Source organism: Gobius niger (genome assembly GCF_951799975.1).
Source record: "Gobius niger genome assembly, chromosome: 5".
Lineage (NCBI taxonomy): Eukaryota > Metazoa > Chordata > Actinopteri > Gobiiformes > Gobiidae > Gobius > Gobius niger.
In genome coordinates this window covers 39,623,881-39,647,894 of record NC_136856.1, presented here as the reverse complement: position 1 = coordinate 39,647,894, position 24,014 = coordinate 39,623,881, and the positions used below count along the sequence as shown (strand labels likewise).

Here is a 24,014-nt window from a genome sequence, read left to right as displayed (position 1 = left end):
ATAAAAAATTACAAAAAAGTTACAAAAATGAGTTGAACACCCAACAAAAAAAATGTTGGGAAAAAAATGTGATGACGTGAGGAAAGAGATCCTCTCGGTTCAGGCGGGAGTTAAGAGGTTAAGCATTTCCCTGTCATGATATCTCACGTTTTCACAGCAGACTGTCCCTCCGGAGCAGACGATCTCGCGCTAACCCTCTGCCTCTCGTGACGTCAGTTGAAAACGTGACGCAGAACTGAGCTCACTCTGCGCGAGACCGGGGACGTCAGTCTCTCATACATATTCTGCTACAAAAACAACCTTAAACTTGGCATAAGAATGACTAATTACAGATCTCCAGCTCACTAAATGTACTCAACTGCTTCAAAACACCAATGTGTGTCAACAATATGAAAAAACAATGGAAATATCGGACCAACGTCTGTAGTAACCGGAGCTAACGGCAGCTCGCGGCGGTTGTGGTTTTGTACAAAGAGCCGCCAAAACATCCGATTGTCATAAATGAAACATCTTCTCAAAATGAACAATTGTCCCACTAGTGTTACCCGGACAGAGCTTCATGTTCTCAACCCACCTGTAAACAGACAAGTAGAGTTTTCAGACGCGGCTCTGCCTTTCGTGACTTCACCTGACGCAGAACTGAGCTAACTCTGCGCGAGACCGGGGACGTCAGTCTCCTACGCACGGGCCGCTACTGCCATCTGGTGGCGCAAATTAGCATAACACCAGAAACTGCGCCTTAACAGGTAATAATAATAATAATATAATAATAATGCCTCTAATATGTAAAGCACTTTACATGGAAATCTCAAAGTGCTACAACACAAGTAAAAACTGACAATAATAAAAACACACAAAAGTTAAAATGTTAATAAGGGAACAGAAAAGTCTTGCGTCTCTTCTGAAAGTCTCCAGAGACTGTGGGGCCCTCAGGTCTAGGGCGTTCCACAGTTTAGGAGCCGCCGCCTGGAACGCTCTGTCACCAACGGAGTTTTGTTCTGGGGACGGAGAGAAGGTTGGTGTCTGTCAAGGCCGTGGGAACCCAGGGTGCTGAGGGCGCTGCAGCCCCCCCTGGTGGATAGTTTGTGAACTGCAGGCAATATCAACCCCTTAAGTCCCACCTGAACCGAGCACGTTTTCTCCAGCTTTACCCCAATCCAAAAGCTTCTGGAAAAAAGGTGTGAAAATAGCGACAAAACTGAGACGAAAACAAGGATGGAAATGTGAAAAAAGTGAGAAAACATTGATGAAAAAAATGACAAAAAATTGACCAAAAAAATATTACAAAAATGTGACAATTTACTGAGAAAATTGTGAAAATGTGACAAAAAAATTACAAAAATATGATTAAAAAAAAAAACGAAAAAATGACAAAAAATGTGACAAAAAAATTATTAAAAAAATGACAAAAAAATGACAAAAATTTGACAAAAAAGACAAAAAAAAGGTGTGAAAAAAGCAACAAAACTGAGACGAAAACAATGATGAAAATGTGCAAAAAAATGACAAAAATTTGACAAAAATGTGAGAAAAAAATGGCCAAAAAAGTGAGAAGAATTTGACCAAAAAATTGAGGAAAAAATGGCAGAAAAAGTGATAGGAATTTGATAAAAAAATGCGAATAATTTCACGAAAAAGTGGCAAAAAAGTCACGAAAATGTGACAAAAATGAGACGACTGCCCAACAAAAAAAGTGATGAAAAAAAACCTGACGTGAGGAAAAAGATCCATTTAGTTTTGTAGGTCTTTCAAATGAGGCGTTACACTGGCCTACAGGATTTGGGTAAAGCTGAACTGGAGAAAATGCTCTCGGTTCAGGCGGGAGTTAAGAGGTTAATAAACAGGATTTATCCACAGAAACAGTATTTTGGGGGCACATTTTGTCCCTCAGCGCCCCCTCACTAAAACATCTTCCCACGGCTCTGAATGTCCCTGGTCAGTTTGGAGTTATACATAAGAATATCTTCAATTGTAAATTGCTCGAGATCATTAATTTGAGTATTTAACCAGCGATGAACCTCCTGCCGGAACTTTCCACTCACTGGGCAAGAGAAGAATCGATGTTTGTTCTGGATTTAATGACAAAAATCACACGGGTCGACTTCAAAACCAAATCTACCCTTAACGTCTCCGCAGATGGACAGTCATTATGAAGAGTTTTAAATTGCATTTCTTTTACTTTGGGTGTGATTTTATAAATGTCCAATGTTTTTCTGACATTGTTGGATTTTGTAATATTTGAAGTTTGATCTTCCATCATAATCATGACAGATCTGTTCTTTGAAAGCTTGATTTACAGATTTGTTGTCACATGTTTTGTCTGTGATGCTTAATTCTCCTATTTTTAAATCTGGAAGTTTGATTTGGACGGTAGAAAAAAATATGATGTTTTTGATCAGCCGCGTCAAAGCCTCTGGGAGAGATATACAGATTTTCCTTTATTCTTTGAGAGAACCTTGAAAATTAAATGTGTTTTTTTAGGCAAGGCGAGTTTATTTGTAGAGCACAATTCATACACAAGGCAATTCAAAGCTTCACAGTTGCATAAATACAAGAAAACAAATAGAATCAATAAAAACATCAACATAAAATTAATCAATTCCAGTAAAAGGCGAGAGTGCAGATAAAACACTTTCAGTCATTTGCATCGGTAAAAAGAACTGTTTTCAGCCTGGATTTGAACATTGTCAGAGTCGAGGCCTGTCTCACATCCTCGTGAAGACTGTTCCACATTTTAGCTTTAGCCTCACCGTGTTTAGTCCTGACTCTGGGAACCACCAGGAGGCCCCTCCCTGAAGTTCTCAGGGCCCGAGATGGTTCATACGGCTGTAACATGTCAGAGATGGACTTTGGAGCTAAACCATGAAAAGACTTGTAACGAGCAGAGCTGTTTTAAAGTCTCTGAGTGACAGGAAGCCAGTGCAGAGACCGGAGCACTGGACTAATATGCTCGTGTTTCCTGGTTCTTGTCAGGACTGGAGCAGCAGCGTTCTGGAGCTCGTTTAGAGAGGCCAGTGAGCAGCCGTTACAGTATCTAACCTGCTGGAGACAAACACATGGATAAGTCTCTCTAAGTCTGGTTTTGACACTGTTCCTCTGATCTGAGCCATGTTTTTCAGATGGTAAAAAGCTGCTGAGTCCATGATTAATCCCAGATTTCTAACCTGATTTTTTGGTTTTAGAGCGAGAGACTCAAGGTGACTGAAAACACTTTGTCTTTTTAGTTCTTGTATCTGTAAAATGTCACCGTTTATTTCCAAAATGTCACGTACAAAGATAAAGCCTTTTTGTTTGATACAATTCCTCTATTATTCCACAAGGTGGCGCAATGAGGGGTAAAGTTATGGGTAAAAAAACATTTTCCAATGATGTAAAACTGGTTTGTGAAACTCAGAGAACTTAAAAGGTGGTTCAGAGATTTCAAAGTCACATTTCAAAAGAAAGTTTAACCCGACAAACTTCTTGGAAATACTTTTTGGAATGTGACGCCATTTTGAATCTGGCGTCAATAGAACTTCTTTAAAGGTTAGTGCTAGATCGTCTGCTCGGGAGGGACGGTCTGCTGTGATTTCGTACAGATCTATGAGTAAAAATACAAATAATTCTAACCCTAACCCTAAAATTAACCATCTCCCTGGCCCTAACCTCTTAACTCCCACCTGAACATGTTTTCTGCAAATTCTCCAAATCTAAAAGCTGCTTCAAAACAGAGGCAAAAAACGAGAAGAAAATGAGGATGTAAACGCAACAAAAAAAGCTCAAAAGTGACTAAAAGAAGCGACAAAAATTATAAAAACTCAACAAAAAAGTGACAAAAATCCAGCAAAAAAGAGACAAAAATCCAGCAAAAAAGAGACAAAATCCAGCAAAAAAATTACAAAAATCCAGCAAAAAAGAGACAAAATCCAGCAAAAAAAAAAAGACAAAATCCAGCAAAAAAATGACAAAATCTCAACAAAAAAGTGACAAAAATCCAGCAAAAAGAGACAAAAATCCAGCAAAAAAGAGACAAAAATCCAGCAAAAAAGTTACAAAAATCCAGCAAAAAAATGACAAAATCTCAACAAAAAAGTGACAAAAATCCAGCAAAAAGAAGAGACAAAAATCCAGCAAAAAGAAGAGACAAAAATCCAGCAAAAAAAAAGACAAAATCCAGCAAAAAAGAGACAAAATCTCAACAAAAAAGAGACAAAAATCCAGCAAAAAAGAGACAAAAATCCAGCAAAAAAGTTACAAAAATCCAGCAAAAAAGAGACAAAAATCCAGCAAAAAAAGACAAAAATCCAGCAAAAAAGTTACAAAAATCCAGCAAAAAAGACACAAAAATCCAGCAAAAAAGAGACAAAAATCCAGCAAAAAAAGACAAAAATCCAGCAAAAAAGTGACAAAAATCCAGCAAAAAAGAGACAAAAATTTAGCAAAAAGTTACAAAAATCCAGCAAAAAGAAGAGACAAAAATCCAGCAAAAAAAAAGACAAAATCCAGCAAAAAAAGGACAAAATCCAGCAAAAAAGAGACAAAATCTCAACAAAAAAGTGACAAAAATCCAGCAAAAAAAAAGACAAAATCCAGCAAAAAAAGGACAAAATCCAGCAAAAAAGAGACAAAATCTCAACAAAAAAGTGACAAAAATCCAGCAAAAAAGAGACAAAAATCCAGCAAAAAAGTTACAAAAATCCAGCAAAAAGAAGAGACAAAAATCCAGCAAAAAAAAAGACAAAATCCAGCAAAAAAAAAAGACAAAATCCAGCAAAAAAGAGACAAAATCTCAACAAAAAAGTGACAAAAATCCAGCAAAAAGAAGACAAAATCCAGCAAAAAAAAAGACAAAATCCAGCAAAAAGAAGACAAAATCCAGCAAAAAAAAAGACAAAATCCAGCAAAAAAAAGACAAAATCCAGCAAAAAAAAAGACAAAATCCAGCAAAAAAAAAAGACAAAATCCAGCAAAAAAAAAGACAAAATCCAGCAAAAAAGAGACAAAATCCAGCAAAAAGTGACAAAAATCCAGCAATAAAGTGACAAAAATCCAGCAAAAAAGTGACAAAAATCCAGCAAAAAAGAGACAAAATCTCAACAAAAAAGTGACAAAAATCCAGCAAAAAAGTGACAAAAATCCAGCAAAAAAGAGACAAAAATCCAGCAAAAAATAGACAAAATCCAGAAAAAAAAGACAAAATCTCAACAAAAAAGAGACAAAAATCCAGCAAAAAAGTAATAAAAAAGTGACAAAAACACATAAGGGAAATAAAAAGTGACGACAATGGCATAGAGGAGAGAATGGATTTGGTTTTGGCGGGGGGTCAGAGGTTATCTCATGTTTTCACAGCCGACTGTCCCTCCGGAGCACACGATCTAGCACTAACCTTCTTTAAACCATTGTATTATAAACTCATTGTGTTTTGTGTCTTTATTTAGGAGTTGACCTTTAACCTCCAGCGGAAACCGAGCACAACTCCTCCAGTTCGGCTTTACCCAAATCGAAAAGCTTCGTGAAAAAAGTCAGACAAAAGAAACAAAGTGACGTCAACAAGGCAACGACGTGAGGAAAAAGCTCCATTTAGGTGAGTTTTGTAGGTCTTAGCTTTCAAATGAGGCTACACTGGCCTACAGGCTGTGAGCGTGTGGATTTGGGTAAAGCTGAACTGTAGGAAATGCGCTCAATGGAAACTAATCTGCAATGTCAACACTGTGATATTTTGGATCAAACTGTTTAAATGTAGAGAAATCAGTTTGAAGCTTTTGCTGTGGATTAAACTGACATAAACATGAGGGGAAAGTATTAAAGCACATTTCTCGTCATTTTACGTTTCCTTGTAAAAAAAAAAAAAGGACTTTTATCCCTAAAAACGTCCAAAATTTCTTCTATTTTCGGCGACAAAATGTGAATAATGGATTTAAAGGTTTAAATCTGTGCTTTTGTTTTGTGATTCGTTACAAAGACTTTCTCAGCAGATTTTGGATCTTGTTTAGTTTCACCTCTTACCACCCGCCTTAACCGAGCGCATTTTCTCCACTTCAGCTTTACCCAAATCTAAAAGGACGATAAGGGGAGCGCCTCATTTGAAAGCTAAGGCCTACAGAGCTGATCTCAGTGGATCTTTTTCCTCGCGTTGTCACTTTTTCACCTTCTTTTCCAGCTCGTTTTGTTGCTCGTTTGGCTTTTTTTTGTTCCGTTTTTTTTCCCCCCAAATGAATCTGTGGAGAAACATTGAATCAGTGCAATAATGAAACATGTTACTGTAAAGATCAGGCGTTTCCTTTGTTTCCAGGTGAAGCTTTAAATGTGAAAAGACTAATCCAGTTTCTCCCTCAGTATCATCAATATAACACGATCACTTCTGCATCAACCACTGAAATCACCGTTTTTAATGGATTTACTTTGAAATTCAAGATTGAGCAAATATTGTGCTGCAAAAATGAAATAATTCCAACCTCATAATTCACACATTTGAATGAAATCTAAATAAAAGTAAAAGAGAAGTTATGAACGTTATTATGAAAAGTCAAGTCCCCTAATACGACTAAAGCACAACTGAAAAACACATGTGACATTTTGATTTGTGATTTGTTTATTAAGATCCCCTTTAGCCACTGCCCCTAATAATAATAATAATAATAATAATAATAATAATAATAATAATAATAATAATAATAATAATAATAATAATAATAATAATAATAATAATAATCATAATCATAATAATAATAATAATCCACATTTTAGTTGTTTTGACTGGTTAAGAAGTTGTTGGGCATTTGTCCCAGATTATTTCACTTGTTCTGAGATGTTTCTGACTCGTTTCGATACATTTCGTCCTTATTTCAGGTCATTTTCTTTGCCAATGGGGAAAGAAAATTGGTCTTATCTCATTGGCAATTTTACTTTCTTATTTCAAGCGAGATTTACCCTAGAACTGGTCTGAAATGTCCTCAAACAAGCAAAGCAAACTCGATCAGGAAAAGTGTCTAAATGAGTGAAAACCGCTCAAAACAAGAAACATTTCCTCAATTCAAGTCATTGAAATTTGACAAAAAATGTCAAAACTTTGATTAAAAAATCACAAAAAATTGACCAAAAAAAAAAAAAAAATTTACAAAAATGTGACAAAAATGTGATAAAAATTTGACCAAAAAATTACAAAAATGTGACTAAAAAAAGACAAATAATTGACAAAAAAAATACAAAAAAATTACAAAAAGTTAAGAAGTTCTTGGGCATTTGTCCCATTGGCGTTTTCTTTGCCAATGGGGAAAGAAAATTGGTCTTGTCTCATTGGCAGTTTTACTTTCTTATTTCAAGCGAGATTTACCCTAGAACTGGTCTGAAATGTCCTCAAACAAGCAAAGTAAACTTGGTCGGATCAGGAAAAGTGTCTAAATGAGTGAAAACCGCTCAAAACAAGAAACATTTCCTCAATTCAAGTCATTGAAATTTGACAAAAAATGTCAAAACTTTGATTAAAAAATCACAAAAAATTGACCAAAAAAAAAAAAAAATTTACAAAAATGTGACAAAAATGTGATAAAAATTTGACCAAAAAATTACAAAAATGTGACTAAAAAAAGACAAATAATTGACAAAAAAAATACAAAAAAATTACAAAAAGTTAAGAAGTTCTTGGGCATTTGTCCCATTGGCGTTTTCTTTGCCAATGGGGAAAGAAAATTGGTCTTGTCTCATTGGCAGTTTTACTTTCTTATTTCAAGCGAGATTTACCCTAGAACTGGTCTGAAATGTCCTCAAACAAGCAAAGCAAACTTGATCAGGAAAAGTGTCTAAATGAGTGAAAACCGCTCAAAACAAGAAACATTTCCTCCATTCAAGTCATTTAAGCCAATGCCTGATATTGACTTTTTGTAGTGATGTGACAACAGAGTCTTTTGGAAAATGTTTCCGTCTGCAATGTTAGAAATGCAGAGAGTTCCAGGGTTTCATCCCTCTGAACAGAACAGCCTCTGTCCAGTCTGGGTTTGACATGATGGAAAAGTAAAATGACCGTTTACTGCGTGTCTTGTGTTAAACTTATGTACGAACCAACTGAATACAAGCACATCATATAAAACCTTAGGGAGTTTTAACACAAGAGTCTTTTTAAAGAAGCAACGAAGGGCAAAGTGCAGTCTGTTCTTCACCAAAGTCCAGCCTAAAGTTTGGTGCAACCTTTGAATATTTGTATATTTTCAGCACCGTAGCGCGAGACGTGCCGCCTTGTTTTGCACTAACTGTAGCTTCTCAATATCTCTTTCGGAGGCTCTGGACCAAACCACTGGGCAGTGACGTCAATGGGACAGAACAATGGTCTCGATCACCAGTGAAAGAACATTTTGGCTTCAATAATCTGAGCATCTTCTGAAAACCGCTGACTCTCTTCCCATGACAGCAACAGTACGATCAATATGCTCGGACCACTTCAGTCTGCTGTCCATAATGACTCCCACAAGTTCTGTTTCTTCTACTTGAGTGATCGCTGTGCCGTCCTCTGATAGTTCTCATTGTGCTTTTTCCTTCAGTTTCCAGCTAGATCCCAGTGTAATGCTTTTTGTTTTGGATGTGTTCACCACTCGTTTGTTTGCATGAGCCCACCTCGCGACAGACTTTCGATCGCTGTCTGAGGAGCTGGACAGAACATCAGCTGATGAAGCAGGTATATCGTGGTGTCATCTGCAAACATCACAGCTTCAGCCTGATCCAACACCAATGGCAGGTCGTCAGAGAAGATTGAAAAGAGCAAAGGCCCTAAACAGCTGCCCTGAGGTTCACCACATTGCAATCGTTTTGAGAAAGAGAAACTACTGTTGTAAAAAAACACGTTGTTTACGATGTGAAAGATCGCTGGAAAACCACCCAATAGCATGTAATGAAAACCCATAATACTTTAGTTTTTCTAGTAGCAACTCATGATCTAATGAATCAAAAGCTGAAAGTGAATATCAGGCATTGGCTTAAATGACTTGAATTGAGGAAATGTTTCTTGTTTTGAGCGGTTTTCTCTCATTTAGACACTTTTCCTGATTGGACCAAGTTTCCTTTGCTTGTTTGAGGACATTTCATTCATTTCATTTCATTTCATTTATTTCTTCATTTGAGCAGAAAAAGTATGCCAACATTTACAGAAAGAAAAAATACAAAACAAGACTTTGTGCTCAAAAGGAGTAGGAAGAAGATCAAGAACTTATAGTAAACCTGCCCCTTATCTCTCATTCAAGTCATCATCACATTAATTTTCCGCTAGACTCATGCAGGAAACCGATGCGTGAGTCTGTGCTTACATGTTGATATACATTGTTTATGATCGTACAAACTGTCAAAGAATTTCATCATTTACAGTTTACCAAGAAATAAAAATAAAGAATTCATCATTTACAGTCGTAAATAAATAAATACACCATATGGTTCATAAGAGTTATACTAAGGCACATCTCTCTTTCGTTCTGATCACACAAAAATATATATAATATCGCTCAGCCCTGCAATACCGACTATACCCAATGTACAAGCTCCGTATAACCACGTAGAACTAGAAACTATCTGTCCATAGTCACTCACTTCAGATTGACAGGGAAAGGGAAAGAAAAAGACATGTAAACATCCTTGAAGTACATACGTATATGTGATCTATGAACATATTGGAAACATGTGTTTTGTTCTTTGTCATGTGGACTTGAACTAACAAGCTGACCTCACTTTCACACAAAATGATTTCCAAACAAACAAAAACGTACTGTAGTCGATGCAAAATAATGCTTTAGGGTCTTAACTTTCTTTATATTTTGATATTCATTTCCAGGCAAATACACACAAAAACGCAAGTATGTGCCTGTCTAAGAATGTAATAGTAATTATGATACTTCGCTAGCATACTTTTTAAAGATAATGTCTTTACATGTTCTTTTAAAGTGTCCGAGTGTTTTGCTCCGTTTAGCCTCTTTAACTCATTCCACAGAGTTATTCCTGCTTGGGAGATACACACACTTTTAAAGGTGATTTGAACACAATGTTTTCTCATCACAAATTCTCCTCTTAAATTACAATGCCCTTCTCTACTGTTGAACAATTTTTGGATGTTTCTAGGGAGAAGATTTCGGCTTGATTTATACATTACAATAAGAGTTTTAAATGTAATCAAGTCTTCAATTTTCATTACATGAGACGTTAAAAACAGCACATTTGTCTGGTCCCTAAAACCAGTTCTAGGGTAAATCTCGCTTGAAATAAGAAAGTAAAACTGCCAATGAGATAAGACCAATGTTCTTTCCCCATTGGCAAAGAAAATGACCTGAAATAAGGACGAAATGTATCGAAAACGAGTCAGAAACATCTCAGAACAAGTGAAATAATCCTGGACAAACGCCCAACAACTTCTTAACTCGTCAAAACAACTAAAATGTGGATTATTGTGCTCAAATTGAGATGTTTATACTGATCTACTTAAATACTTTTTGCAGTGTAAAATCTAATAAAACGGCTCCAACCAAATAGTTGTCAGTGAAGTAAAGCAGTCGTCCACCATCTGTGTCGAGTGGCCCACACGATCTGCATGTTGGAATTATCCGTAAAGAATTGTTTTACTGTGACAATTAGTCTAGTAGGAAAATCTGAAACTGTAGCTTTTGTGGCGGTGCTGATGTTTGAATGTGTTAGTGTGAGGCTGTTTCTAAAGGTGGTCGATCGGCCATCGGCACAATATCACCAACAGTCTCCCTCAGACCAGTCGTGGCCGTGTGATCGTGTATAGAGTCACATGACCACACATCACATACAGCTTTATGCATGAACACTGCAGAAGAATTTGATCTGAACAATGGGCTCTCGAAGTAAAAATATAAAATACAGAATGCATTAAAGGATTATTCTTAATGAATACATGAAATATACAACTTATTTCTAGTCACAAGTATCATCAGCTTTTAGGGCATTTTGATGAACACGTCCATATCCACCTGTGCTTCTGATTTGCTTCTGAAGATTCAACAATTGAACTGACTATCAGCCAGTTCAGCTCTGGCAGCCATCTTGTTTCCACTATGAAAAAACTGATTTGTTTATTTTTAAATCTATAAACCTAAGATTTCCTGTGAAGTGAGATATTGTCAAACTACACATACAGTGCAAATTTCATGAAAAAATCTTGTTTAATATTGCAGATATTTCATTTTAACTGACAGATAGTGCATGACTTAAGGTGCGACTTTTTGGTAAACATTCTCTTCTTATGTCTTCAATAAAAAACAAACGAAGGCGACAGCGATTGGCATCTTCATGAAATATGTTCCCGACATCTTATATTAACATAAAAACACGGTTGCCGACCCCGAACACTCCGGAACCACAAAAGTGTTAACGGAGCCTTTTTCAGGTTTTCTTACTGGACTAAATCTTTTCTAGAATTTGACTTCATATTGACAGCAGGATAATGGCTCTGCAGTTTGACCCACTCAAACTTTGTGTGGTGTTTTCCGGAACTGGGACGACTTTAGCAGCTGTCCATGAAACCGGGAAAATGCTTTTATTGATACTTGTGTTGAAAATATGGCTCGCAGGTCCAGCTGTGTAATTGCCCACTATTTTCAGGAGTTTTCCATCCAAATCATCAACACCTCCCGGCTTGGTTTGATCTAAAGAGTTTAAACGCTTTGTCACTTGCTTTGTGTTCATTGTTTTGAGTTGTAAACTGGTTTATTGATTCGGAGTTTGTCCACCTTATCAATATACACATTATTAAAGTAATTTGCTATTTCACTAGGTTTAGTCAAAAGAGTATTTTCTGGTGTTCGACTGGACTGTTTTCCCAATATATTGTTAATAGTTGCACAATTTAAAGACGTCAAACTCGAGATGGATGAGTTAAAAACAGGGAAGAGATTTATTTTCCCCCAAACAAAATGATTTGATTCTAGAGATTCAGCTTTTCTTTGCGAGTCCATTTTCCTTCACATGTTCTCAAAAGGAAAAAGCTGAAACAGGTTTTTGAAGCAGGTTTATCATTAAAAACACTCAAAAAGCTAAAGTCACTGAAACACAACTTAAAGGAACAGTTTGTGAGATATTGAATGAATCTGAAGGGTTTTATCTGGACAGACAGATGGACAGTGAGACTAAATGAGCTGAAGCTTCAAAATTGCCGAGGGTTTCTGGTAGGTTTTCTCTGCTGATGGAACCATCTCTGTGATTACTTATACGTTCCATCCATAGAAAGTTCCACACGGCACCTTTAGGTTGAATCAAACTGCTTTAGCCTGTGTGAAAGAACAACATGGTCCCATAGGTTTTACATGATGTTGAACACAGTGTATGATGATGAGGAAAGATGGAGCTGACGGATCAGTAATTAAGTCAGTAATCACACAAATAATAAGAAAGTCACTTTATTGATCGAAGAACATACAGAAAAATCAATGTGCATTAATCTGAAGCGCTCGGTGTAAATGTATATGACACAATAGGGAGCAGCACATATACAAAGCCTTTGTTATTTCAGAGCAGTGGGACATTTGTGTCGTCAGGTCATTTTCCACTCTGGATCATGGAAACAAAAATGAAATCCTCTAAAAGGGAAGAAATAGTCCAAATATTTACATACAAGGATATATTTCATTGTGGCGTCATGAATCCTGTGAAGAGCAAGTTCATCTGAGGTTTAGTTCACGCTCTGATTTAAAGGAACTCAGGAAGAATCAAAGTCTGTAATTCAGCAGCGACACAGAGGAACCCGGGCGCTCCAGCCCAAACCCGGCAAACAGAGGCTCAGAGAAACTGGAGCTGAAGGTGTGGAGGTGGAACAGACGTCCATCAGATAAAACCTGATAGAAGGACAGAGCTCCAGCCTCAGTGTCCAGCAGCACACCTGCTCTACCTGACGATATGTCCTCTACCCCATACTTATACAAATCTATTTCCCTTTTATTATGATACAAATACCCCCAGCCTTCCCTGAGCCTCAGACTCCAGGACTGATCATTGTCTCCAAACCTACACTCCTCACTGTCCCCATTTCTTCTGATTCCTTTGTAACTCACTGCTATCTCCACGCCCCCTCTAAGCTCCGCCTCCCAGTAGCAGCGGCCGGTCAGAGCCGTGGAGCTCAGGACCTGAGAACAGGAGCTGAACCTGTCCTGGTGAGGTGGGAACAGCTGCAGCTCCTCCACGTGGGTCACAGAGCGTTTATCCTGGGACAGTTCCAGTGTGTTGTTGGCCGTGTTCGGATCCAGAAAGACTTCACACAAATCTGAGACACAAATACACAACATCACTTCCTGTTCCTGACGACAGTGTTAAGGGTACGAGGCTACGCAGGCGCTGAACATGAGGAACTTGGATTTATAACTGAGGGAATGCAATGTCAGCAGAGAAACAGAATAAGTGTGAAATGTTCTTTGTCCAGAACATTGAGGGTTTAGAATAAAAAGGATGTTCATCCTGTCTATAGATGAAAAACAGTTACATCTAATGATATTTGAATAGAATTGTCAAAGGAAAGTGATCTTGAAGTAAAAGTATGTGCATGGTTAAATAACTTGCATGGATGAGCTTCCTTTAGCCGCTATGGGTGAAGCCGACGCCTCCACAGTCCCTCCATTATTCACAGTCTACTGTTTACAACACACCAATGACATCACTTCCTGAATACTCACACTTCCTTGGGCCTTTAACCATCCATCGCTCTCCAGCAGGATCCAGCCTGAAACACAGTCATTCACTGAGGATTCACAGGTGACAAGTTTAGAGTCGACCAGAGCAGAGACCGAGACCAAACCAGGGAACAATCCACTGATAAACCCTCCACTTTCAGCTCGGGAGCCTTTAGGGTTTGTCAGGTGAGCTTTCAAACCATTTCCACTTTCAATGAATGAATCCACAGTCTATTCAAATCCACAGCCTGAGCAAAATAAAGTCTCAACAAGAAAAGGTCACATGCTCCAATGTTTGGTTGGACGCCTTTAGCTTTGATTACAGCACATTCACTGTGGCTTTGTTTCAATGAGCTTCTGCAATAACAAAAGGTCCAGTGTTGGATTCATGTCTGACCTTGTGTTGATGATGGGAGAGTGTGACTGCACTGAAATCCACCTCTGAGACGTGAGTGTCTGTGTTCCTCACCTGAGAGAGTCCAGGGGGCAGAGGGGGTCGTCCCGTACAGCGCTCAGGAGCTCAGCGGAGGCTCCTGGATGGTTGTAGCTCAAGTCTAACTCTCTCACAGCAGAGTGGGCGGAGCCTAGAGCTGAGGCCAGAGAAGCCCCGCCCCTCTCTGAGACTAAGCATCCGGACAGTCTGAAAACACAGCAGCTACAACATCAGTCATGACTGTGGGACACAGGAGACACTGTAGGGCCAGTCTCACCTGAGGACCTCCAGCCTGCAGGGGGCGCTCTTCAGTCCAGCACACAGTTTCTCCACTCCTGAGTCCCCGAGGTCATTGTGGCTGAGGTCCAGGTGTGTCAGACTCGAGGAGCTGAGGACTGAGGCCAGATCATCACAGCAGCCATCGGACAGAAGACAGAGAGACAAACTGAGGAGAGACAGATGTGGAGAGAAACTATTACACTAAAGCTCAGAACAGCTGGAGAAGAAGAACAATGACTTGACTGGTTGGTGCCAATAGAGCACAAGAGGTCTTATTTATTATCTTTACCATTTTAGTTTGTGAAATTTGACTTAATAATAATAATGTTCTTCTTCCACAGGTAAATGAATATAGAGACAATTCCTCACAATCTAAAATCTACTTTTCATTTTGAACAAGGAGAGAGTTTACATTTACTGATACATTTTCTGTGTTACACTTTCTGGTTTAATGTGAATAAAGTGATGCCTTATGGATTGGAGGAGGTGGACAAACTATTTCTCAGGGTGTTTGACGTTTGGAACATTAATATCAGGTCCGTCTGTCTTTTCTTTTTCATCTTTTTAATGAAGCTCATGATGATTTTTAAAGTGAAAGAGTAAAAAGTGCTGGTCCTTTTTGGGATCCTGAAGGCGCCGCATTTGGGCCCTGGGCCACAGTTCTGACTGGGCTAAATCTTCATTCTAAAGTGAACACATTAAGGCTGTACCTTGTTAATGACGCAGGTTCAAAGAGTGTGAGGTGCAGAGACAGAAGGAGGGCTGTTGTACCGCGGCTGCTGTGAGCCGTTTAAAGGACCACCCAAAATCACACTGATTTATAGAAAAACATGAAACATCCAAAACAATCTTATTAGAGCCACGCCTCCCAGTGCTTCTGTCTGAGACAAACACAGGGATTTTAGCCAAATGTGTTTTTCAAACCCTCAGCAGGTGCAGGTGAAAGGCTGCTCAGAGAAACTAATGACAAATACTATAGTTCTGTTTGATACAGTTTGACTGAGGTCTGTGTCTGAAACTCACCTGAGGGTCTGCAGCCTGCAGGGGGCGCTCTTCAGTTTATCACACAGGTGCTTCACTCCCCTGTCCTTGAGGATGTTGTTACTGACGTCCAGGTGAGTCACAGTGGACGAGCTGACGACTGGAGCCAGAACATCACAGCTGCGGAGGCGACACCCAGATAAACTGTGGGAAAGAGAGATATTTATAACTTTAAAACAGTCCTGATAGTTTCAATTAAATACTTTATTAGATCCTGAGGGACAGAAAAAAAACACACACAAAAACAAAACCATTTAAATGAAATAATAAAAGAATAAATAAAACTTAAAAACGTCATAATTGATTCTAAAACATCCCTTTAATGTTAAACCAATAACACTGGTGTGATGATAAAGGAGTTTTCTTCACGTTACTTGTCCTACACTCGGCCACAGCTGAGGCAGAGGCTTGAACTTCTGTGTGGGATCTTTTTGGCTTTATTGTTTCTGACCTGGACTTTAAATGTCCCAGATTTAATAGTGCACCAGTTATTTTTCAACACAAAGAAAACTTTAAGACTCAGTTAAACCAAACGATTGTAAAACTGTCTTTAAACTGAGTCGTCTGATCCTTTGTGTCTTTAATCATTTGGTTTTGTTTAGATTTACTGCTTTACTCTTTCATCACATTTTGGTGTATTTGCTCTGGTTTAAGTTTGAAGGTTTTGTTTTCAGACGTTCTTGTAAATATTGCTTCTGTTTGTATCTGTACTAATAAAATGAAGCATATAAATGAAGTGGACTCACATGGCTCTGGTGGAGGCTTTGGCCAGTGGCATCAGAGCCTTAAGAGCTGCACCTGAAGGCTGGTATTTCCTCAGGTCAAACTCCTCCAGGTCTGAGTCTGAGGACAGGACGAGGAAAGCCACGGCCGACCACTCAGAAGAAGACAACTCTTTATCAGATAAACGTCCTTCTCTCAGGCTCTGCTGCACCTGCTCCACCAGACTGTGGTCGTTCAGTTCATTCAGACAGTGGAGCAGGTTCATTCTTTGTTCTGCAGATAAGACACTATAATTAAGCTTCTCTTTGATGTACTTTGCTGTCTCCACGTTGGTCGGTGAACGACTCCCTGTCTGAGTCTGCAGACCCGACAGCAGACTCTGATTGGTCGACAGAGACAGACCCATGAGGAAGCGCAGGAACAAATCCAGGTGTCCATTTGGACTCTCTAAGGCCAGGTCCACAGCAGACTCATAGAACTTCACTTGAGATGTTTCCTCAGACTCAGAATCAGACATCAGGTTGACTCCAGAGTTGAAGAAAGTGAGATGGACGTGAAGAGCAGCCAGAAACTCCTGCACGCTCAGATGGATGAAGCAGAAGACCTTGTCCTGGTACAGACCTGGCTCTTCTCTAAAGACCTGTGTGAAGACTCCGGAGTACACTGAGGCGTCTGCAGCGTCCAGCCCACACTCGCTCATGTCTGACTCGTAGAAGATCAGGTTTCCTTTCTGCAGCTGCTCAAAGGCCAGTTTTCCCAAACACTCCACCATCCTCCTGGTCTTTGGACTCCAGTGAGGGTCTGTCACGGAGCGGCCGTCGTACTTGACGCTCTTGACTTTGGCCTGAACCACCAGGAAGTGGATGTACATCTCTGTCATTGTCTGAGGCAGCTGTTCTTTGACTTCAGAGTCCATCACATGGTGCAGGACTGTGGTGAGCATCCAGCTGAAGACCGGCAGGTGGCACATGATGAACAGACTTACAGATTTCTTGATGTGGGAGATCATTGCTGTGGCCTGCTGCTCGTCTCTGAACCTCTTCCTGAAATACTCTTCCTTCTGTGAGTCGCTGAACCCTCGCACCTCTGTCACCATGGAGACGCACTCAGCCGGGATCTGATTGGCCGCGGCGGGGCGTGTGGTTATCCAGAGGCGAGCGGAGGGAAGCAGGTTCCCTCTGATGAGATTCACCAGCAGCACCTCCAGAGACACGCTCTCTGTGGGGTCAGTGAGGACCCGGGTCCGGCTGAAGTCCAGAGGAAGTCTGCACTCGTCCAGACCGTCCAAGATGAAGAGCACCTGGTGATTCAATCCACAGAGGCTTTGAGTTTGACTGAAGACGTGGTGCAGCAGCTCCACCAGGCTGAACTGTCTGTCTCTGAGCACATTGAGCTGTCTGAACGTGAAGGGGAACAGCAGCTGGATGTCCTGGTTGGCTCTGCCTTCAGCCCAGTCCAGACTGAACTTCTGAGTCAGCACCGTCTTCCCCACTCCAGCCACGCCCTTCGTCAGCACTGTCCTGATCGGCCCTTGTCTCTTTGTTGTTTCTTCTGCCTGTTTGTGGTCTTTAAAGAGCTCTTCACATTTCATAGTGGTCTCTGGAGCGGCAGGTTTCCTGGACGCCGCCTCGATGTGTCTGACCTCATGCTCCTGGTTGACCTCTGCGGCCCCTCCCTCGGTGATGTGGAGCTCTGTGAAGATCTGGTTCAGGAGGGTGGGGTTTCCTGCTTTAGCGATGCCCTCAGACACACAGATGAACTTCTGCTGCAGAAACCTCCTCAGTTCATCTCTGCAGACTCTGGGACTCACTAAGACACAAAACACATGGACATGACTCTGTGATGCTGAGTGACCCTGTGGACTGTAGAGCGGCCGCAAGTTACAGAAAAACACATTTCCATCGTGAACATCATTGAGTCTAAAATATACCCTTACATATATTATTAGGTTTTATCTAGATTCTTCTCTTTGTACCAAATATAACATCTTGTGTGGAATCAGATTAGATTTTAGTGCAATGAATGGTTATTGTTACAAGTAGAAGTGTCTCTTTTCAGAAACAAAAACGCTCTGAGCCAACAAACCGCGGCGATGCAACACATGAACACAGGAGAATCAGGGGAAATGAGATTAAGAGACCTTGACATCAAGCCAAGCATAGATTTAATCACAATCTGATTCAATGGACAATCCTAAAATATAGGCTATGTCCACACGAAGACAAAACACTTGTTTTCAGAAACGTTCTTTGTGAGCCTGAAGCAGCTCAGTAAATGTGAGCGTCCACATGGGTCGACTCAGGTCTGTGAAAACGGCGCGATTCATCTTCCAGGCCTGTGTGAGGCGCTGTGACGCTAACACAGATGATAGAACAGGATGTAGAGGCGCATGCGCAGTAAACTTTTGTGGAATGTAAACAGTGAAAATGAAACTGATTCAAGGATTTTGGATCTACAGAAGAGACGAGGAGGAGAGTTTATTCTTCAGACGTAACGGGACTAAAGCAGAAAAACCTGTCAGTGACTTTTACTGTCAGTCCAAAAACACAGACTGACTCGTGTTTTTCTACTTGTCACCTGTGGCTTGTGGACGGCAGTGGAGCAAAGAGGAGCGGAGTCAAACCATCACAGATCCATGAGTAAAACTCATTATACGGTCAGTAGATTATGGATCACAGACTCTGGAGCTGTGATGTCATCGTTTTAGTAAAAGTTGCGGAGACGACGTAACAACGGCGCCGCGTAAACGGCCGGGCTCGTATGGACGATACACTAGATTGATAAAATATCTTTGCGTTTGGTCCTCAGCTTGACTTCGTGTGGACAGGGCCATAGACAGTTCTTACGGCTGTGCAGACGCTCGGCCAGTGGCTCCTGCTTCCTCCTCTTCAGGAAGTCCACTGTGAAGTTCAGAAAAGCCTCTGCGCTCGGGTCCTCCTCCTCATGCCCTAAGTATTCTGGGTAATCTGAGGCGAGGACCTTGTACAACCTCCTCAGCTGCTCTTGGACAAAAGTCAGGATGTCCTTCTCCAGACCCTGCAACAAACAGCACAGCTTTAAGAGCACGACACACACACATGTACCCAACATAAGGACACTGTACAGACCATGAAGATGTGGAGCAGATGAGGGTCAGAGTGCTCTGGACAGGACTCCTCTCTGGAAATAGAGTTCAGTGTGACACATCTGAGATGGACAGGCTTCAACAGAAAACCATTCAAGCCATTTTTATAAGAGTGACAGTGACCAGACTGAACCTGTAGCCATTGTCTTCACAGTGAGCTTGCCCTCCAAGGAGAGGAGGTTTTCAAACTAGACTTTCTGTCTCACTTTTATTCTTCTTCTTCCTCCTCACTCAGACCTGTTTAACCACTCACACCGTATCACTGTAGAAGACTTACTCTGGGTCTTCAAATGTAGCATCAGAAAAGCAGCTCAGGCCAGAACCAGGGGTGTCCAAGTCCCTGATGAAAACAGAGGCGACAGTGAGAGAAAGTTACACTGAGAAATGGACAGAAAACTGGACAAACCTGTTGAACTCGATGCCCAGATCTTTGGACTTCAGAGACTCACAGCTGGGTTTGAATCTGGATTTGTTCCTGATCATAGATAAAAGTTTTCCAAATTTTTTACTGAAGAAACAAAAGAAAAAGAATCCATGAATTTATTGGGTTCACAAAAGTGAAATTATCAATAAACAAAGGATTAAGATTCTACGATATTTCTCGTCACAGTGTTAAGTGATTACTGGAGAAGCTCATGGTGTTTAAATCATTATTTATACAATAGTTACTGTGGGAAATTGATGATTTCTAGCTAATGTTATATTTGATAATGCTATTGAATGTTTTTTATGAGTTTAATCTATGTGCTTTAAGTTTCAGTTGAAACCAATCTTTTCACACGCACATCGCTGTAACAATAGCCCATTTCTCGCTCTTGCATTCTTTTGCTCAAACCTGTGGAGACGCTCGGCGCCCTCACCACACAACTCCAAATAAGGCAACAGGAAGACACTTCTAGTGGAAAACTACTGAGAGAAAGGCCTGATGACCTTGGCCCGAGCTCATCTCCTATCTCTTTGTGAACGTCACATGTTTTCTGATATATATTTGTAAGAGCGCAGTTAGACGGGGCCGTTTCCTGGGACGCCCCGTTCGAGCACCGTGTATATTGTTCGGGACTTTAGCATTCAGATAACCTGTGTTTAGAAATTGTAATAGTTTTAGGGAATAAATCTTCTTTGACTAAAGCGACTGAATTCTGGTGGTTTCTCCTCAGACCTTGGATCAACGAACACGCTGGCGAGACCTTTTTGATACTTTAATATTTAAACTTAACTGTTGAAATGTGTTTAAAATGATCTGATGGAGTCAGATCTTATGTAAATTTAGAGTTTTAATATTTCCTGTGAAATCGCCCACATTACCAAACAATGTTTGTTTAATGTGTGTCAGTATCTGGAACAGACGATTAGGCCAAGATCTGGGTCTGAATCTAAATCTATGTTTCCTGCTCCTGAAAACAACTTAACCTCTTAACCCCCACCTGAACCCAGGACATTTTCTCCAGTTTGGCTTTACCCAAATCTAAAAGCTTCTTGAAAAAAGAATAGTTGAAATAACAAGGACAAAAACACAATAGAGAAGTGACAGGAAGTGATGAAAAAGCCACAAAAGATCATCAAAAAAGAGAAAAGAGAAACAAAAACATGACGGAAACATGTATAAAAAAACACGACACAAACGCTTCAAATATGGGACAAAACAACGTGAAAAAAACGTATTATCAGTTTTGTAGGCCTTAGCTTTCAAATGAGACATCACACTGTTGCTCTGCAGTCGAGAAGCTTTTAGATTTGGGTAAAGCCGGAGAACTGGAGACAATGCGCTGGGTTAAGACGGGGAGAAGAGGTTTGAAGCTTTAAACTCTGGTGAATGATTAATAATTACAATCACAAAGGAAGTTTAATCAGAAAACACCACTGGTTCTCAACTGGAGGTCCAGGAACCATTTTGAGTGGACGAGAGCTTTTCTCAGAACACATTGATTTAAATATTTTTCTACTGAAAATGTAGAAAACTGTAGAATCTGTTAAAGCGACTGCGATCAGGTTGTTTTCAGGGCGGACTGGACATATGTCCATTCTGGAAGAGCACAGAACGGACACCGGTCTGACCTCTCAACTTTCTCCTTAACCTCTGACCCCGTTTATCCAACTCGGATCTTGACTTGGTGATTCATGCTTTTATTGTAACTCCCTTTTTACTCGTTTAACAAATCTGCTTTAATGATGCTCAGAATCACCTGACTGGAGGATTAACCGAGAGAAACCAGACACTTTGAGGAAACTCATCCAGTCCTGGAGAGAGAAACATGCTCCTCACAGACGCCCACACGGACCAGGGACTGAATCTTGTGCCTGTGATTTCATCTGGAAACTGTGACTGACAAGAGAGATGAGGACAAACCTTTTAAAGTCCTTAGATCTGTCACTTTCCATGGACTGCCAGCTCAGATCAGGAGCAGGAGGTTCTGAGTCCCTGAGGAGAACAGAGGTGACAGTGAGAGCAAGTTACAATGGAGGAAAAGACAAAAAAACAAACCTTTTAAAGCAGATGCTCAGAGGTTTGGACCTGTCACTTCTCAGGGACTCACAGTCGGGTCCAGAACCGGGTCTGGATTTCCTTCTGGTTACAGACTCAGGTTTTGCCACGTTTCTCCTGAAAACAACAAATGAAGCGGATTCTGAATCATGTGCAGTAAAATGTAAATCACTTTTCTTTCTTATTCCAATAACTGGAACAGAGATATTTAGCATCAATAGGAGAAATATGTGTAAAAGTTCAAATGTTCTTGTTTTACATCAGTTTGTACTTGAAACACGCTGTCGCCTCAATAATGTCTCAAGGTTTAGGCAAATATGTGTTTGTTATTTTTGAGGAAAGTCTCTCCATGTTTGTATCATTCGAGGCTCCAGGGCTCACTCTACGACTGCACTCACACTGAAAACACTTCTGCTCAGAGGAAACATAAGTCCACAAACCTTTTGGAGGCGACATCCCCGTCCTTAGAATCAGGACCAGGATCAGAACCAGGACACGTCTCATCCATTTTCTTCTTCTGTAAAACAGAACGTTTGAATGAATGACTCTGACCACCATCAACCACAGTCACATAATGCAGTGTCTCCCAACCTGTTGTCTTTGCGTGACCCCTTGACTTTTCATTTCTACTCAAAGTTCCCCTAAACTCTCAGGTGCAGATAAATACTTACACTGCGTTCCAAATTATTATGCAAATGACATTTTTCAAAGATTTTCTAAATTGTCGACTCAAATGAGAGTCAGCGTCATTTTCAAGTCTTTAACTGGTCGAGGATCATTTAAATGTGGTGGAAAAAATCTCCCAGTGAAAACAGTATTTTTTTCAAAAATAAATATAGTAAAAACCTCAAAATCCACTGTTCCAAATTATTATGCAACTCATCGTTTCAATACATTTTAAAGCTTGTCATTAACTGAAAATGGTCATTTGTTGTATTTGTAGCATTAGGAGGTCATATTTACTGAAATCAAAAGATATTTCAATCAAAAAAATCTTAACAGGTCAAGTTATATTTCACCAAAGGAGCCCTTGTGTGAAGCAGCTTCAAAATTCTTAAATCCATTAAAATTGTGAGTTTTTGGACAGTTTCTGCTTGGATTTCTTTGCAGGATGTCAGAATAACCTCCCAGAGCTGCTGCTTGGATGAAAACTGCCTCCCACCCTCATAGAAGTTTTTTTTGTTGAGGCTCCAAAGGTTCTTAATAGGGCTGAGGTCAGGGGAGGAGGGGGTCCACATCATGAGTTTCTCTCCTTTTTTGCCCATAGCAGCCAGTGATGCAGAGGTTTTCTTTACAGCAGGTCATGGTGCGTTGTCATGCATGAAGAGGATCTTGTTGGGGAAAACACGGCTCTTCTTTTTGTAGCATAGAAGACAGTGGTCAGTCAGAAACCACATATTTTTCAAAGGTCATTTTCACACCTTCAGGGAGCCTAAAAGGGCCTAAAGGGGCCGACAAGCTCTCTCCTCATGATTCTGGCCCAAAACATGACTCCGCCCCCTCCTTACTGACGTCACAGCCTTGTTGGGACATTGTGGTCATTCACCAACCATCCACTACTCCATTGATTTGACCATCCAGGGTCACACGGCCTCATCAGTGAACAAGACTGTTTGAAAATGAGTCTTCATGTATTTCTGAGCCACTGCAGCCGTTTCTGCTTCAGCTTCAATGAACAGTTTAGGGGAGGCCGGATAGAAGGTTTATGCACAACTGCAGCCTCTGGAGGGTCCAACACCTTCATGTTCGGGAGACTCCAGAGGCACCAGCAGCTTCAAATACCTGTATGCTGCTTTGTAGCATCTTTTCTCTTAATCTGATGTGTTTGTCTGGCAGAAACCGTCCATATTGTGCCATTATCTGCACAAAACGGAGTGTGTCTGAATCATCCACAAATCTCTTATCTGTATGATGATTACACTTAATCTTTCATGAAATATCGAAGGTTTTCATACCTAGACCAAGGCATTCAACTATTTCACGCTTTTCATCAGCAGAGAGATCCTTTTTCTTTCCCATATTGCTTGAAAATGATGATCTGCATAATAAAGTGGAACACCCTTTTCAGTAGTTTTTCCCTTAACTGGGCTTAACCTGAAAACTAATCATCCCAGGTCTCTGAGATTAATGTCAGTGATTCATAGAGCCCCAAGACACGAAACCATCCATGAGTTTCATTATTATTATTTTTTTACCTTTTTGACTCAAAAATCCAATTTGCATAATAATTTGGAACGCAGTGTAGAGAATGATCCTCTGAACTCACATTTATTGGTATTTACTTGTTTATTGTGTTACAAA

The 24,014-nt window shown here is 40.2% G+C and overlaps 2 protein-coding genes across 2 annotated transcripts in view; both read right to left on the bottom strand.

Moving 5' to 3' along the window:
- The window catches only part of LOC306962771 (uncharacterized protein), a 1,040,752-nt gene that overhangs the window by 572,391 nt on the left and 444,347 nt on the right, over positions 1 to 24,014 (bottom strand). Inside the window, exon 8 of the mRNA XM_079556046.1 lies at positions 21,714 to 21,752. Coding sequence (XP_079412172.1) covers positions 21,714 to 21,752 — 39 coding nt within the window. The remainder of the gene's footprint in view (positions 1 to 21,713; positions 21,753 to 24,014) is intronic.
- Positions 12,663 to 19,714, bottom strand: LOC306963504 (NACHT, LRR and PYD domains-containing protein 3-like; the record flags this gene model as incomplete). The annotated part of the gene is made up of 10 exons (XM_079557078.1): positions 12,663 to 13,228; positions 13,635 to 13,681; positions 14,101 to 14,271; positions 14,342 to 14,509; positions 15,367 to 15,528; positions 16,131 to 18,038; positions 18,938 to 19,143; positions 19,215 to 19,266; positions 19,509 to 19,571; positions 19,638 to 19,714. 10 exons carry the CDS (start codon positions 19,712 to 19,714, stop codon positions 12,678 to 12,680), a joined length of 3,405 nt encoding a protein of 1,134 aa, XP_079413204.1. The 3' UTR covers positions 12,663 to 12,677.